Source organism: Eptatretus burgeri, chromosome 2 (genome assembly GCF_056783735.1).
Source record: "Eptatretus burgeri isolate ZD-2024b chromosome 2, Ebu_testis_v1, whole genome shotgun sequence".
NCBI classification, from domain to species: domain Eukaryota; kingdom Metazoa; phylum Chordata; class Myxini; order Myxiniformes; family Myxinidae; genus Eptatretus; species Eptatretus burgeri.
In genome coordinates, this window is record NC_140962.1 from 47669544 (window position 1) to 47686625 (window position 17082).

The 17082-nt window shown below is 42.5% G+C and overlaps 2 protein-coding genes across 4 annotated transcripts in view; one reads left to right on the plus strand and one right to left on the minus strand.

The window, feature by feature from the left end:
• LOC147031988 (dedicator of cytokinesis protein 7-like) overlaps window positions 1-17082 on the minus strand; it is a 272420-nt gene that overhangs the window by 137197 nt on the left and 118141 nt on the right. The window lies entirely within an intron of this gene.
• Window positions 31-17082, plus strand: part of LOC147031991 (angiopoietin-related protein 3-like) — a 26235-nt gene continuing 9183 nt past the window's right edge. The window contains exons 1-6 of one of the 2 annotated variants that reach the window (XM_085869227.1): window positions 31-859; window positions 4667-4777; window positions 12065-12158; window positions 12247-12360; window positions 14892-14987; window positions 16998-17082. The exon at window positions 16998-17082 is cut by the window's right edge and continues 194 nt beyond it. In XM_085869227.1, the coding sequence (XP_085725353.1) occupies window positions 203-859; window positions 4667-4777; window positions 12065-12158; window positions 12247-12360; window positions 14892-14987; window positions 16998-17082 (1157 nt within the window). In that variant the 5' untranslated portion in view covers window positions 31-202. The remainder of the gene's footprint in view (window positions 860-4666; window positions 4778-12064; window positions 12159-12246; window positions 12361-14891; window positions 14988-16997) is intronic. The other variant, XM_085869228.1, reaches the window with a different exon arrangement.

A 17082-nucleotide genomic window follows, 5' to 3' on the forward strand; every position in this document is an offset into this window, starting at 1 on the left:
GTTCACTCCAATATCAATGGTATCGGAGGGGGGGGGAGGGGGCTGTCAGTCATTTAAAATAGAAGCCACGACAAAGGACGATCGCCTTGTACTGCCTGGCTGAGATAGTCACACGAGGTTTAGGAGTAACGAGCATCAATAATCTGTGCATACAACTCGAGTTGCAACCACGTCACCACAGGACTATCATTTGCTGTCACCAATGCTGATGGCGAGTATACATGTATGGACTGTTGTCACCTTAATGTCATTAAGAGCCATGTCAGAGTTTGGATGTTGTGCAGTGGTTGTCCAGCACAAGCAGGTGAAACGATGGTTGGAATATTCACAAGGAGAAAAAAAAGAAGAGGTGACCCCTAGCGATGATGAAGGCTTAGGATATAACAGGAGGCAACGGAACTCCACATCGGATCATACGAGTGAGGATGGCAGGCATACGAGTGAGGACGGTGGCTTGGAGGAGGATGAAGAGATAGCAAAAAACAAAGGAAGTATCCGAGAGAATATTGACATCCTGTCACATGGAGTGCTACAGCTTGGTACAGCACTTCGCCATGTGGCTGAGAGGACAACTCGACAGGTCTCGGAGGCACTTGGAAGACTGAAATTGGCCGGCACTCGCCTCGAAACGATCGCAGGTCGTGCTCAGAATCTACGAGAAGCCCAGATGGCGCTACAAAAACGTGCCTCCCGTCTTGAGGAGAAAGAGATGCAGCAGAGTCGGGAATCAGCCGAGCTAAAGACCCGAATGCATCGGGTGGCCAAGGAGAAGGCCAAACTTGAGGAAAGACTTCTCCGGCTCGAGCAGCAGAGCATGCATAAAGCTCACGTTGGCTCGCTGGACATTCGCAAATTAAGGGTAAGACCACATGCAGGAATAATAATGTGGAGAGAACTATTAATTATACTTTGGTGCATAAAAACTGCATTGCCTGTTTGCAATACGTAGTCCAATCTGAGCCCATGGATGGCTTATGTTGCTGGAATACCAGTTTTTAATCCTCCATAGTGTTGATTTATCCATTGTCTTCCAAATGTCCTTAACAATCATGTGAAATACACAAATGGCCTTTTCTGAGACATCATGAATATACATGCTCCACAATCAGACTGACATCACTGCAAAAACAAAATGACAAAAATAAGATGCCTCTTGGAAGCACACTTTGCTGTCTTACCTTCCCGCTCTAATGGAATTATTCCGGGAACAAGGCAGTTCGTTAGGATAAGAAAATTTTGTAAACTCCTTCACAAGCTGGAAAGATAATAGCCCGATTGCATAAAATCCCCTCGTCGTTAAGGAAAGATTCCTCTTAAGGTACACTGTGATCCCTTAGGGCCCTGTCACACCTTGGCGTTTTAGCCAGCGTATGGCAAGGTATCAAAATGTATGTAAAACGCTGGCGTACGCTGAACTATTGATGTTTTTTTTTCCGGTTTTGGACGTATTCATAACGAGTTGGACGTATGCATAACGTATTAGTAACGTACACAGAACGTTTCGATAACATATAGATAACTTATATCAACGAATGCTGAGCGTGTTGTCGGCGTTCACAACCTATGCCCAACGATAGTCTAACTTATGCATAGCGCGGCAGCGTATCGCCGACGATCACGTGGCGTAGGCTATTAATAGGCTGCGGCTCGACGATTCAAATCATAACCGCACCAGACATTGAAGTGTCAAGCCGCTGTCACACCTTGAAGTTTTAGCCAGCGTATGAAAAATTTGCCGAATACGCTGGCACACGTCGAATACGTTATGGGTAAGTTTTGTATACGTTAATAGCATGCTGAAGCACGCTGGCATACGTCCTAGTATGCCGAGTACGTCGACAAATTTTCAGCATGTTGAAAATTTTTCGACGTACTCGGCGTATGACACACGTTCCGTATACGCTGGCCATAAGTTGTAGGCACGTTACGCGATCGTTGACACGTCGACACACGTTACTTCTAAGTTACTCATAAGTCGAAACACGTCGAGGTAATGGTTAGCGTCAGTGTTCCAGACTCCCTGGTTTTTTTTGTTGTGTTTTTCTTTTTTATCTTGCCAAAACGAAGTTTTTGCAAGATATGTTAGTCAGCTTGTATGGTTTTTTTTTTGTTTTTTTATCTTGCCAAAACGAAGTTTTTGCAAGATATGTTAGTCAGCTTGTATGTTTTTTTTATTTTTTTTGGTCTGTAATCACGTATAAATCACTCTGCAAAGCACAGTTATCATTGGAAATTTTTGTAACTTCGCATATCAGAGGCCTATAGAGGTCCCTTTCAGCGCATAAAATTTTCAAGGTCAAGGTCAAAGGTCAAGGTCACTTTGTCGCAAATCAGGGGAGTCGACGAAACCCTAATTTTTTGAGCAATTTTGATCGGATCGTCTTCAAACTTCATGGGAATATAGTTCATGGTCTGGCGCTCAGCTGATTAATTTTTGGTGGCGATTGGCCTTGACCTTCATGGTTAGCGCCTGAGGTCAAACATATTTGACCCCAAGGTCAAATTTTGAAATCTTAGATACCATATCGAGTGATACCTCATATGAAAGCGCTTGATAAGTGCTTTCCAGATGTGTCAAAAGTTTGACGCTATGACGTCATTTGATGACGTCATGACGAAAAAACGGATTTTTCATGAAAATTTTATTTCCTCAGTTCTCATCAAAATCTCTTGATATTTGATGTACACCGGTCCTGGAGAGATACCATTAACTGTACGAAAATATAAAGGTCAAGGTCACAAAAAGGTCAAGCATCAAGGTCGACGAAACCCTTATTTTTTGAGTAACTTTAATCAAATAAATAAGTCACTCATGTTCACATTTTGGCAAGATACTGGTCACCCTGGGGGTGACATTGGTTTTTTTTTTTCTTCGGTATGACGGTGATGTTGACACTTCGATTTCTAGTGCGGTTTTGATTAAAATCATTGAGCGGCAGCCTATTAATTATATTATATTATTACCACACGAGAAATCGAAGTGTCAACATCACCGTCATACCGAAGAAAAAAAAAACAGGGAGCCTGGAACACTGACGCTAACCATTACCTCGACGTGTTTCGACTTATGACTAACTTACAAGTAACGTGTGTCGACGTGTGTCAACGATCACGTAACGTGCGTACAACTTATGGCCAAGCGTATGTGGAACGTGTGAGTCATACGCTGACATACGTCGAAAAATTTCAAGCATGGAAAATTTGTCTAACAGCTCAGCGTACTATGACGTATGCCAGCGTGCTCTTAACGTATACAAAACTTACCCATACATTTTCGACGTGTGCCAGCGTTTTAGACAAATTTTTCATACGTCGGCATACGCTGGCTAAATCATCAAGGTGTGACAGGGCCTTTAGCGACAGCTTTTTCGGCCCTGATCGCCTGTCGCCTCGTCGTCTCTCGCCTCGTCCACCTTCATGCTGGCTGTCGTCCGTCGCTCTATCCCTCGTCTCAGGTGCTTGGTGCTGCATTGAGGCGGTGGGTTTGAGTCCCGCCGCGCCAGTTCGACCAGACCGCACGAGGCAGACAGGTGCAAGTGCAGACTCTTTCCCTCAGCTCGCCTTCCCTCCCGAGCTGAAGGGCCAAATAAAGGCTGTGGCCACCATTTCTTTTGGGTGTGTGCGTGTGTGTCTGTGGGCCCAGTCTATAGGTAACAATTGTTTAAGTGCCTTGTACATTACTTGCATTCCTTCTTGATAGTCGGTTTAACTCTGCTCTTTTTGTGCTGCCCTGCCCCATTATAAATAAACCCCGATTGTTCAATGTACCAGCTCGTTGTCTGTCACTTTCTTTCATTGGTTTAGAACGGTGCGTATTGGGAATTAGGGAGGCTGTCATGCCGTAACTGTTAATTTGGACCGATGGACCTTGGTAATCCCTGCTCAGTTTACACCCGGTTCTGGCTTGGTAAATTGCCCGTTCAGCCCGAGGTCCGTCGAGAGTGTGACCTCCCCGATAATTTGACGACGTGGGTACTTAGGTATATTGAAATTTGGCTATTAACCCTACCCCACGCCATCCGAGAATTGGTGAGCATGGTCCTTAAGTGACCCTTGACCTTTGGAGTTGTCCGAAGGTTACGACCTGCAATTCCGGGTGTTCGGTGGGAGACAGCTCTACTGCTCCACCTGTCGGCCGTTCCTCTCCACCGACCCCCGGCCCACAACAATATATGCATACATACATACATACGCACATGTATACATAGATATACATACATACACATACACACATGTATACATACATACACACATGTATACATACATACACATACACACATGTATACATTCATTCAAACATGCATACATACATACACATGTATATACACACATGTAAACATACATATGTATGCACATATATATATATATATATATATATATATATATATACATATATATATATACATATATATATATATATACATATATATATATATACATATATATACATATATATATATATATATATACATATATATATATATATATATATATATATATACATATACATATATATATATATATATATACATATATATATATACATATATATATATATATATACATATATATATATATATATATATATTTAAAATAAATAAATATACACAGTATGTGTTTGTATTTGTACATATATCATACAAACTCGAATGTTCATGTTCCACAGGACGTAATGGACAGTCAAAACCAGAGCATCTGGGAGATAGTTGCAATTATACATTCCCAAACAAAGAAGTTAGATGAGCAGAGCAACAAGCTGCTGCATCTTCAGGAGCAGGTAAGGTCTGTATTGACCTCATTTACAAAAACACATTTTTCATTTCATTTCCACAAAAGTTATGGAGGACACATGGACTAAAATACGTAAGAAGCAAATGGAGACAAGTGTGCACAAGGCCTTAGGATGGGCAAGTAGACCAAGTTATCAGCAAGTAGACCAAGTTATCAGCAAGTAGACCAAGTTATCAGCAAGTAGACCAAGTTATCAGACTTTAAGCTTTGCAGCTTTCCTTTTGAGGGCAAGTGTTGTGGTCTCTACATAGATGCACGGGATGATAAAAAGTTGGTTTTAATGTACTCAGTCCCATGAGATCTGAGAAGCTCGGCAAATTTGACTGGATGGTATTTGGATGGGAGCCCATGAAGAAAGACTGGGTATTGATGGCTGAGGGATAGCAGGAAAGCTCAATTGGTAGTCATGTGCTTGCCTGAGCTGAACTGTCTGATCTTGGATTTATTCCCTTGTGGAAAAGATTCAAACAAAAAACCACTGTTCTGGTGCAGTACCAGCAATGGATGCCTGCATCTTCAGCTTGAGAACAGCATGTGTGAAGCTCACATTAGTTCATTGAACATTCACAAATTAACGCTTGGACCACATTTTCCTTCGGAGCATGCTATCCTTCTGGAGTTGACTCAGCCTGTCATTCTTCTGAGGTCAATGAAATGAGTATCAGCTTGCTGGGATGATTGAGCTATTCGAGTATCCTGTGTCGGAGGGACGACATGTGCAGGATTGTGCCTAATAGCCCAAGAGACTGCTTCGGCAGCACCGACGCTCTGTCCAGAGTATGGTACCAGTGGAAGGATGGTTGCTATCCTTCGGATGACAAAGTAAATTCAGCTGTTGCTGCTGCATTTTGGTTTGTGGACTTTAAAGATCCTACTATATATCTCTTAAAAGAGGAGGCCAGTGTTGAATTCTGTGCCGAGAAATTATGTAGGTGTCCATCAAATTAGATTTAAAAGTAATTCGTGGGAATGGGATTGGTACAGGGAAGATACGCAAATCCATAGAGGATGTTCGTTCAAAGGATGAATGTATGGTGGAGTCAGGATGGGCCAAATACCAACCTCATGCATTTATTTGTATATTTAATGGGGATGAATGTTTTATACTTTTTTCATATCCCACAGAACGTGAGTGAGACCTGTTGGCTTCGCATTATTTTTCAAGATTACCATTACAAGGCAGATAAAAGGTGCCAAATTTAGTATGATGCTCCCTTAAGGGTTACTCATTAATTTCAGCCGAGGAGTCCTCTCGACGGCTTTTCGATTTTTCACAAAAAAACAGGCACGTGGGAAGGTATTTCGAGTCGGGGTGCTGAGGTGCTGTCTATAATCTCGGCTACAGTATTTGCCAGGGAAAAAAATAACCTCGATTTCTCTCCCTCCCTCTCTCTCTCTGTCTGTCTGTCTCTCTCGCCCACTTTGAATCAATCAATCTATCTATCTATCTATCTATCTATCTATCTATCTATCTATCTATCTATCTATCTATCTATCTATCTATCTATCTATCTATCTATCTATCTATCTATCTATCTATCTATCTATCTATCTATCTATCTATCTATCTATCTATCTATCTATCTATCTATCTATCTCTCTCTCTCTCTCTCTCTTTCTCTCTCTCTCTCTCTCTCTCTCTCTCTCTCTCTCTCTCTCTCTCTCTCTCTCTCTCTCTCTCTCTCTCTCTCTCTCTCTCTCTCTCTCTCTCTCTCTCTCTCTCTCTCTCTCTCTCTCTCTCTCTCTCTCTCTCTCTCTCTCTCTCTCTCTCTCTCTCTCTCTCTCTCTCTCACACTCACACTCACACTCACACTCACACTCACACTCACACTCACCACTCTCACACTCACACTCACCACACTCACACTCACCACACTCACACTCACCACACTCACACTCACACTCACACTCACACTCACACTCACACTCACATTCACACTCACACTCACACTCACACTCACACTCACACTCACACTCACACTCACACTCACACTCACACTCACATACACTCACATACACTCACATACACACACACACCACAGTGGCATAACGACAGGCCCTAGTGCACGCTATAACGGGCACTAGTTACTATGAAGCACGCACACACATTACAAAGACGTATTTTACCAACAACGTGTTGGAATTTACAGTCGAATGAATTACTTATTGTATTTGGAAAGTAGAGAGGTAAAGGGGAAAGCTACACCAGAACTAACGTTAGCGCTCTGACACAATGTAAACAGCTAGACGGCCAATCAGAAGACACGCACGCCCCTACATCGTTTGACGCACCAAAAAGATCTAACAGGCCTATATATCGGTTACGCACACAAACACCTCTCGCTACATACCACAAACGTGATATTGACCATTACACAGATTCTGCACGGCGGCAGCAATAATCAAAAATGAATAATAATGTTTGTCTTACCTATTTTGAAGGCTTACCTGCAGCGCCCTCCGCACCCCCCTTCCCACACGCCTGCATGAAACACAAAAATCGAAGATGGCCGACAAGCACGATAAAATATGAATCTCCTCCAGTTCTACGTGTCGTAAAAAGGCCAAATTGGAATCAGAATATGGGTTCTTGAGGCCGCCGATTCAGATTTGTTGCACTGCATCACCGCAAGTATGGTACATAAATTATTAGACTCTCGCTAATATTGCAAGTAACTTAATTGCAAAATAGCCATTTATGCACAATATTCAGAGACGTGCACAGTAATTGTATTTGAAATGCCTGTTGCAGAGTCCTGGAACAGGTCGTGATAAGCCAAGTGCCGACATCATTTCTGACAAATGTACAACAGTTTTGGGACATTGATGCACTCCCTGACTCGCAACTCAACTATAACTTCAGAGTGATAAATATGCTGACAATTTTGCAACTCATTGTGTTGGGACATTTATCCTGCCATTTGAAATTTATCAATTCTAAGCTGATGAAAGCAATGAAGATGAGAGAACACAACACAGATGAGTCGGAAGAAAAAAGGCCCAACTAGCACCAGGCACTGAACATTCAGAAGTGTTTCTTCTGTGATGAATGGAACGAGGAAGGTTATTTCCATCAGGTTTCAACATTTGATGCTATCACCAATCTGTGGGTTATGATTACAGAGCAAAAGGATATCCAGGTTCTAGAAAGAATTTTGGAGAGGATCTCATTGCGAGGGAAGCAAGGTATCGACTTAAATGATGCTGTTCAGCTGGCAGACACTGTTCGTGTCACATGATAATCTCGTACCGTTTCCGAATGCCGCCTTTTGAATGGAACCAACAGATGAAGTGAGCAGGGTGGCAAGAAGGAGTGGGGATGGGGTGGGGGGGGCTGGTGCTGTTCAGGTTACAGCTAATAGAGCTAACAGCCCAGTGACTATCCTATTTTGGTTGTCTATCGACATGGACTCCATGGTTGTGTCCTGAGAGACGGTTCCTCTGGCGCGATGTACACGGTGGACAGCAGTGGGAAAAGCATGGATTGTGGGACTCACAAATGCAGCTTAAGTTGACACCTTGTGGATGATCAACTTCCACATCTGAAGAAAGGGAAAATGAGAAGATTGAAAGTGGTGAAGTCTTCAAACAAGACAATGAAGAAGCAGTGGAGCATGCTCAACAATGTAGACTGGAGCAACCCTGAGTGTCTTTCTATGATGGTGAACGATGTCTTGGTCATCACCAAGTTCATGGAAAGGATATCCGACATGATTGACTCAATGGACCTCACCACACAGAGCTAACGACGCATGGCATATGGTTGTGCGTCCTGGTGAGAGTGTGATCTAGCGGTGAGGGAGGTGTTAGATTTGTTATGATGAGAGGACAATTGAATAACAATCCCATGACTGGCAAGCGGATGTGATGTCATCCAGAATGGTGAATGCATTGACAAAAGTCAACTTCCTTTCAGGTCTTGCACATTCCTCCCTTTCCATGCCCGCTCTGTCACCTGCCACCACCACACCACTCCCCCCCCACCCACCCCCCACCCAGGTTTCTGCAGGTCACATGAGGTCTGACAGTAAGCCCCTGCTGGTGAAACACAAAATCCAGATTCACTGCTCACATCCACTCTTTTGCTCCTCTTTATTCCCCACCTATGGAACCAACTTCCTCAGCCTCTTCAATTTTATTCTTCCCTCCAGGGCATCAGTACGGCTGTTCAGCACTATCTATCTCAGATCATCTCCCATCCACAACCCTGATCTTTCCTCCACTCATCAACACCTCCCCAAGCCCATGTATTTCGAAATTTCCAGTTTTTTCCTTCCACTTATGTGATTGACAGTGACAGTTAGCGTCTGTATCCATATTTTTCACTTGCTTTGCTCTCCCATAGCCCTCGTTCTTCCCCCATCCTTTATTTCTGCAAGTCTCCCTCCATTTTGTCCTTAATCCCTGCTTTTGGTGTGTCCCCATCTCCCTTCTCTTTATATTGCTCTTTTCATTCCGTTACATCCTTATCCATTCTGCGTTGGCATGACCGAATGCCCATAGTGAGGCCCAAAAGTTTCAGTGACTGAACTTCTACAAGAGGATTGTTTAGAAAGTCGAAGGGAGTGTTCACCAGAGGATGTGCAAGGAAAGGGCATGTGGCACAAACAATGAGAGCATGAGACTTGTCAAGATTGAAATACATATCCCAAGTGCTTAATGAGCTCATGATTCTGTCAAGGTCTGGTGAGATGGAAGAGGCTGCCTCCTGCCTATCTGAGGGAGGAGGGATGCTACAGCAGAGGATGGAGTCATCAGCAAAGTCAGAAAGAGTATTACACAGAGCGTCTGAGAGATTGTTGATGAAGATAACAGAAGATTCCTGACATGAAACTCCAATGACATGTAAAACCTACTCCATGGCAAAACGGATAGGGTTGGGGGAAAGAAGGGGAGCAGCGAAGCAACAGTACCAATTTAGAGTGGGAAGCCATATTCCACAACACCCAGGATGAAGGCGTTGCACGCCGATATAAGCTGAGGATGATGAAGGATTTATCTCTGCAGATAATTCCGTGGCGGTAGCTGGGTTTGAAGGCCAGCTTTGAGATATGATCTTCCCAAGAAAGCTTACAATAATTTAAATGATCATGAGGCCCAGGTGCTTCAGAGACTGTACCTCTTCCAGAGGCTGACCATGGAAATACATTGATGTATTTGCTTGCAAGATCTTAGGAAAGGACAAAGTGAGAATATGGGTTTTCCTTGCCTTAAAGGCATACTTTTGGGAGCTGACCAGTTGAACATTCTCTTTGTATTTGCAGAGGGGGATGCTGCCATAAACGGATTGACAGAGGGGTGCAAAACTATCCTGCACATAGTGGATTGTCTGCAAAGTGACACGATGGATTTTCCAGTGGAAAAAACAGGTTATCGATTTATTTCCAGAAGACGATTGGTGTCATAACACTACCTCAAGGGACACCCGCTTCTAGAGGTGTACCATAGGATAGTATTTTATTGAAAGCAAATCGCTGCTTTCGAGTGGCACAGGATATCTAATAGCGGACTGCACCACAGATACCAACAGGAATTCAAGGCAGGGTGCCAGGCATTCATATGCATGGAAATGTCCAGTGAGATCGCCCTGACCTCAGAAATTGAAGGCATCCATCCATTGCTCAAACAATGAAGCACCGTGTCCAAGGTAGAATGACCTGGGAGGAAGCCAAACTTGTGCTCAGAGATCAGGGCATAAGAGAAAATACCAGTCTTGATGTTTGCTTGCAATCATCAATTACACCACTTTGCTTATGATGAGGAAAGGCCAACTCATCTCATGCAACACTAATAAATGTCAATGTGTGTGTGTGTGTGTGTGAGTGTGTCTCCTCCATAACTATAAAAGCCTGAAACTTTGCATGCATACTAATAAAACTCCAAGGAAGTGTAAGAGTGAAAATTGGATGTTTGGGTTAATTAAAACACCACTTTTGAAGATAATTAACAGCCTTATTTAATTATATCCTTCATCAGGCAATCCTCGGCTGCCTCGCTGTCTGGGGTCTCGAGGCATTTCCTGGGTAACCTCGCTGGGGTTTGAAGCCACCATACATCGCTTTTGTCAGTACTATAGTTTTCAACTTGAGAGCTTGGAGTGATTTCATGCATTATAGGATACAATTTTCCACGATCGGCTCTCACGGACTAATTAAAGTATATCATCGAAATATGATTTCGGTTTTGAGGATCGGATATCGTCTGGACTAAATAAGTGTTGAAATCTGTTGTGAAATCTGATAATTTAAAGAAATAAAGTCTTATAACTAAGGCACTATACCTATTTACTTTAAGCAAGCAAGCTATGTTCCCTTCTTCTCCATCGATACACAAGAAACTGTGAAATTTCCAAAGCATTAAACTTATCTATTTCTACTGTTTGGAGAATAATATTAAGTGAACAAAAAAATTGAGGAACGTGCCAAAATTAACCAGCTTCATTGAACTACATGATTTAATGCATTCACTTCTTGACCTCACGCCCTGTCCGCCAGAGGGACTGCCTGTCCAGAATGTCTTTCAGATCTGTGTCTATATTTTCGGAGGTTTCTTGAGGTGCTCTACAGGGAGTCAAAGCAAATCTGATGAAAAACGGACGTTTTTAAAAAAAAGTTATAATGTTTGTGCGGACCCCGAACCGATATACCACGTGACGCGTGCACAGACGAGCAAGCAAGATGGTGGATTGTCTGCAATGTTTATTCCACGGGCGATTGAACTTTGCAATGTCTCCAGGTTGTTCTGCATTAAGCTGCAACTCTTTTGTGGTTAAAGTCATTATTTCAATGAATTCATTTTAATTCATTAACTGCTGCGTGGACGGTGAAGACTTGCTTTAAAGTTGAAGGGATCCTATGTGATATGCAGCCACAGTCTGGCCAACCGTTCCTTATCAACGATTTAATTTGCAATGGATCATTGCATCAGTGCTCAAGCCACTTGCCGAACGCCTTACAGTCGAGAGCGGTACCACGCTACATCCTTCTGAGTGAATCGTTCACTCACTGCGGACGCTTTTTAGATTCGGGAAGAGAAGTGAACCCAGGCCAGATAGCTCAAATTTAAGTGCACGACCCCAGCACCATCCTGCCAGACACTTGTGGATGAAATCGAATCATGAGCATGTGCACACTGATATTTTAAGTTTAAAAAAATGTTTGATTGTAAACTGTTGGAAGAAAACGGCCAATGCACACAAACAATGTTTGGTATTGAAACTTAATAAAAAATTATTTAATGCTGCAAATATATTTTCAAACCCTCACATGCACAGCTGAGGGATATCAAGAATGATGTAATCCACAATCAAGAGTTTGAATGGGAAGATGATCTCGAGGGAAACGACACTCAAAACATCACCACTGAAGGTAGGCTGCTCACCAAGAGCTTCTTGCTCCACATTCAACCTCACATTTAGAAAGATGACTTTTTTTTTAAAGTTAGTGCCATCTACAGCCTTTCCCAGGCACTGCCATGATATATACATGGATGGAAAGCGATCCAGCGGAGTACACATCATACAGCCAGATGGTGCAGCACGTTTCTCGGCTTTTTGCCAAATGAGAGAAGGTATGTTGATTAATAAAGCTGTTTTTGTTTCTATGATCAAAAGAAATCTTCGACGAGGCTAATGAAGCTTTCACGCCCGAAACGTCAGCTCTGGCCATTAACCGACAGAGGGTTAATATTCTTCTTCTCAGACGAAAGGTCAACGCACCAAACATCAGCTTCTCCTTACTTCCCACGGCGGTTAACATACCTAAACTAACAACCTGTTGATTTTATACATTGTTTCAACTGTCCGCCGACGCAGATTGATACCAGCCTTCACCAGCAAGACGAGTTCTTCAGTCTAGTGTAAAATAACAAATAGTATTTTCTGCAAGGTAAGCTTTTGGGGTCAATTCCAGTGCCAAATGTAAAAGAGAAATAAACATTCAGTTTGGAAAAATATTTCATTTTTAACAATGCAAATTAAACATTGGGTTGAATGCATTTCTTCCTCTATACCTTTTTTTTTTTACAACCACTGCAGTGGCAACCATATACAGTACAGTACCTTGTGTAACTACACCATGGGATCTCACGATCTTTGTGCATTTCACCATATTGGTGATCAGGTTGGGCCTGGTGATAAAAAGCTGCAGTCATCGCTGTTGTTGACGAATGAACAATGCTGGAATTGGGCTCAATTACCTTGTCTCAGTATGCTCGACACCTCAATTCTGTTGCCAGAAAGAAGCATCTTGAGAACATGTGTGTGTGTGTGTGTGTGTCTGAAATTTAGGGGAGGGGGAGGGCTGTCACAAAACCCGAAGGTTATTTAGTTGATTAATTTATATCCAACCAGCAGATGGGTGAAGTCCAAAGTCGAGTTTGTGAAAGCACCGACGTGATACATGCCTGGTGTTGCCTTAATGGTTAGGGTGGCGGGCTTGGGATCCTAGGGTCCCGAGTTCAAATCCCGCCTTTCCGTTGAATTAATACCAGGCGGGGTTGACTCAGCCAGTCATCCTTCCGAGGTCGGTAAATAGAGAACCAGCTTTCTGGGATGATTGAGACATTCGAGTATCCTGCGTCGGAGTGGCGACCTGTCCAGGATTGTGTCCAATCGCCCAGGAGACTGCTTCGGCAGCACCGACACGCTGTTCAGAGTATGGTCCCAATGGATGGATGGATGGATGGATGGATGGATGATACGGGAAGCATTCGAGAACAGCACTGGACACAGGAAAGCAAGATAACTGGCTTTTCTTCCTCTTCTTCTTCTTCTTCTTCACTTCCCCCAACCCTAACTTTTACTCTGCTTTGCCACTTATTTATACTCGGAGAGAACATTTGTGAAAGCCCCTTCCTCTATAAACTGCTCATTATTGTACTAGATGATTCTACATCCAGAACTAACCACAAATTTCCCAAACTATGGCGATCTTAACGCACATCTTAAACTCTTTCAAGTGTACAACTATAATATTGTAACTTGTCACCTGATTACTTTACTAAAAGTCGAGAATAAACACCTTGCAAAAGCATTACAACTGTCATATCGAACAGACAATTAGATCCACATGAATCCAAGGCATACGTCAGCTGGTTCGTGAAGGACCGATGCCCAGCTTCCCCCAGCCAGGTGGGAATAATTTTGGCCATTAAAGAAGAAGATGATGATAATGATCGAATCAAAGGCATCGAAGCATTAACATCTCGCAATATCAATACACCACCGAACGGTCTTTCATCAATAAATTGTGACAAGGGGTAGATCCTGATGTTATTTGCCTATAAGAGTTGAAATGATCACAAGACTGCATTACAAAATAACTTCTGGGCTATCCAAATTAATAACACTGCTTGATAAACACACCTGGGAAGCAATGGCTTGGGTGCGATTTGTTAATATTTATGGACATCTCAAACTTTCAGATTTCACGTCAAAACAAGATGAGATGAGGGAGACGAGGGACCCAGGAAACCATCATTACATAGTTTTACGGCATAAATTCCTCCCAGCGACAATAAATATTTCACATAACTGTAATCGGTCTCTAAATAATTAATATACCGGTGAAGGTACAAAAGTCAACAAATAACAGGTTCGCTTGATTGCCATTGTGGTACCATATAGAGTCACATGACAAAACATCTCCCAAGGTCAATGGTGAGGTGTCACGATACACCGAGATGAGGAAACATCATGAGACGCCTCTTTCCAGTTATGAAAAATGCTGACATGCATTGTATTTGCACAACGGTGAATTGCATCGAGAAATTCACTACAAAATCAGCGGACAGCCTCATTTCTCAGAAACACAACATCCTGTCCCAGAAAGAGTCAAACAGACATCAATCTCAGGCACACCAGCAGAGATTTACAAAATAAAATAAAAATGCGAAAAAATTTAAATTTTATTTAAAGGTTGAACATTTCTTCACTACATTCGTTTCATTACAATAGGGTTCCTCGATTGGTGGACTTACAAGGAGCATCAGTGCGCATGCACGTACACACACATTATAGCCAAATGAGCTCATAAGAGAGCACTCTTGTTATGATCCCATACGTATATGATTTGAGCAAGCTGTGATTCTATGATCCTCAGATGGAGGTTGGACGGTGTTCCAACATCGCATCGATGGCTCCGTGAGCTTTGATCAAGATTGGGAGTCCTATAGAAATGGATTTGGAAACCTTACAGGTTGGGAATGTTACTGTATCATTTTACACCTACATTGCTTTACATTAGAGAAGTGATAAAATAAATTCTTATGGACATAAAAATGCTGAAATAGATTGGGATCCAAATTCATATGTTGGATGTGTTGTATGTAAGCAAAGAACAAGGATGTGCTGCCCCCAATTGATCACTGTTTGTAATACAGGGGGTCCTCGCCATATGTCTGAGATATGTTCCAAAAAGTTGGACTTGAAGTGAAACGACGGAAAACGGGGAATGTTTTTCCATAAGAATTAGTGTAATTGAGGGGGGATGCATTCGAACACTTAGTTTATGTATTATACAACACCACTCAACAAGCTGAGCAATAAAATAAAAACTAGAGTAATTCGACTGCGCGCAGTCGAAGGGTTTGCCTCCGCTCTCCCGCACAAACACTTGAGTATTGACAGATTTGACCCTTGACCTTTATCATATCTGGCCCAAAATCTAATGTCAATTGCCCTGTCTAACTTTACCTTTGTACCAAGTTTGATGAAATTCTGTCCAATATTTGAGTTTGGGCATAAACAGTAAAATTTCAGAGTTTGACCTTGACCTTTGACCCTTGACCTTTATCACATCTGGCCCAAAATCTAATCACTTAATTGCCCTGTCTTACTTTACCTTTTTACCGAATTTCGATGAAATTCTATAATTTGCTTCTTGAGTGATCGCGTAAACGAAAATCCGGACGGACGGACAACCCGGAAACATAATGCCTCTGGCACCCTTGGTGCGGAGGCCCTAAAAATAGAAAAAAAAAACTGGATGAAACACACAAAACAGGAAAAAATACAAAAAAAAAAATCAAACAAATTATAAAAACCAAGCACCTTTTTATTTTACCTACCATAACTTTTAACTGTTTTATAATGATAATTTAGTGGTCTTACACCTTGAATATCTCTAATCTTCTCTTTCAAGCTGCCTGCATCAGTGTTTCGCGCTCTAAATTGTCCTTCCCACTCGGCCACATGGGTTCCTCAAGACACAGGCTCCAGCCTTTTTACCAGCACATGCACTCGTGCCACAAAACCCGACACTCATGCTGCGACCCCCAGCGGTGTCCACACGGGATCTCACGAAGAGCTACTGCTGTTGCCGCTCCCACTTCGGCCATCATGCCCACTTTGGCCGTGCCTGCAGCACGGGCCGTGTTCCCCAAATGACATGTCTCGTCACGCTATGCTGTCTGCATGGCCTTCAACGACGTTCTTTAAAATAGCTCGAATAGTCATCAGCAGCAAACCAAGATAGCTAGCGATATCAGCTGGTCGTTCAGGACTCCTATTTTGTTTCGCTATGCTGAATTTGACAGAGTTACAATACTGTGTGCTGCTTATGTGCAGGTTCACCCTTTTCGTTACCACTTTGTTTACCACGGTAAAGCACACAAAGATAAAAATACAGTACAGTACAGTACAGTACACGGCAGCATTAAGTGCAACAATGCACAGCATGCGATAGAGTCTGAGAGAGTGGACTCAGTGCATTGTGGGTAGAATGCTGGGAAGCTGGTACACAAAATAATTGTGGGGTGGGATGCTTGGTAACTGGTCATCTGTCCAATGGACGTTCGTGCGGGGAATTGTTGGATGGACAGTATAATGAAAATGCTCTGAAGTAACTTATGGACTTGTATGTGAAACGATGGATAGCGGGGAGACTTATAGTGGGGACCCTCCTGTACAGTATTTACAGGAAGTTTATCCAAAATATTCACGTGGATTGTGGTTCATGTGCAGTACATTAGTATAATATGGTGATTCCCCTCTCCACCCCTGCCCCCCTGGATCATTTTTTCCTTCGCCTTTGCTTTCATTTTGTCTAGGTTAGGATTATCTCCATAATTTAATGATAACATATTTAACGTCAAAAGACAGCTGCATGTTAAACATCAATAACTGATTGAAAACAAGTAAAATTCAAAAAAGTGAACTTTCCTTCTGATTCTCACCCTCCTGTGCAATAATTCATGTCTCATCTTAGGGAACCACTGGATTGGCCTTGAGCAGATGTTCCATCTGACCAAACTTGGCCCGATGATTCTGCGTGTGGAAATTGATGATTGGAA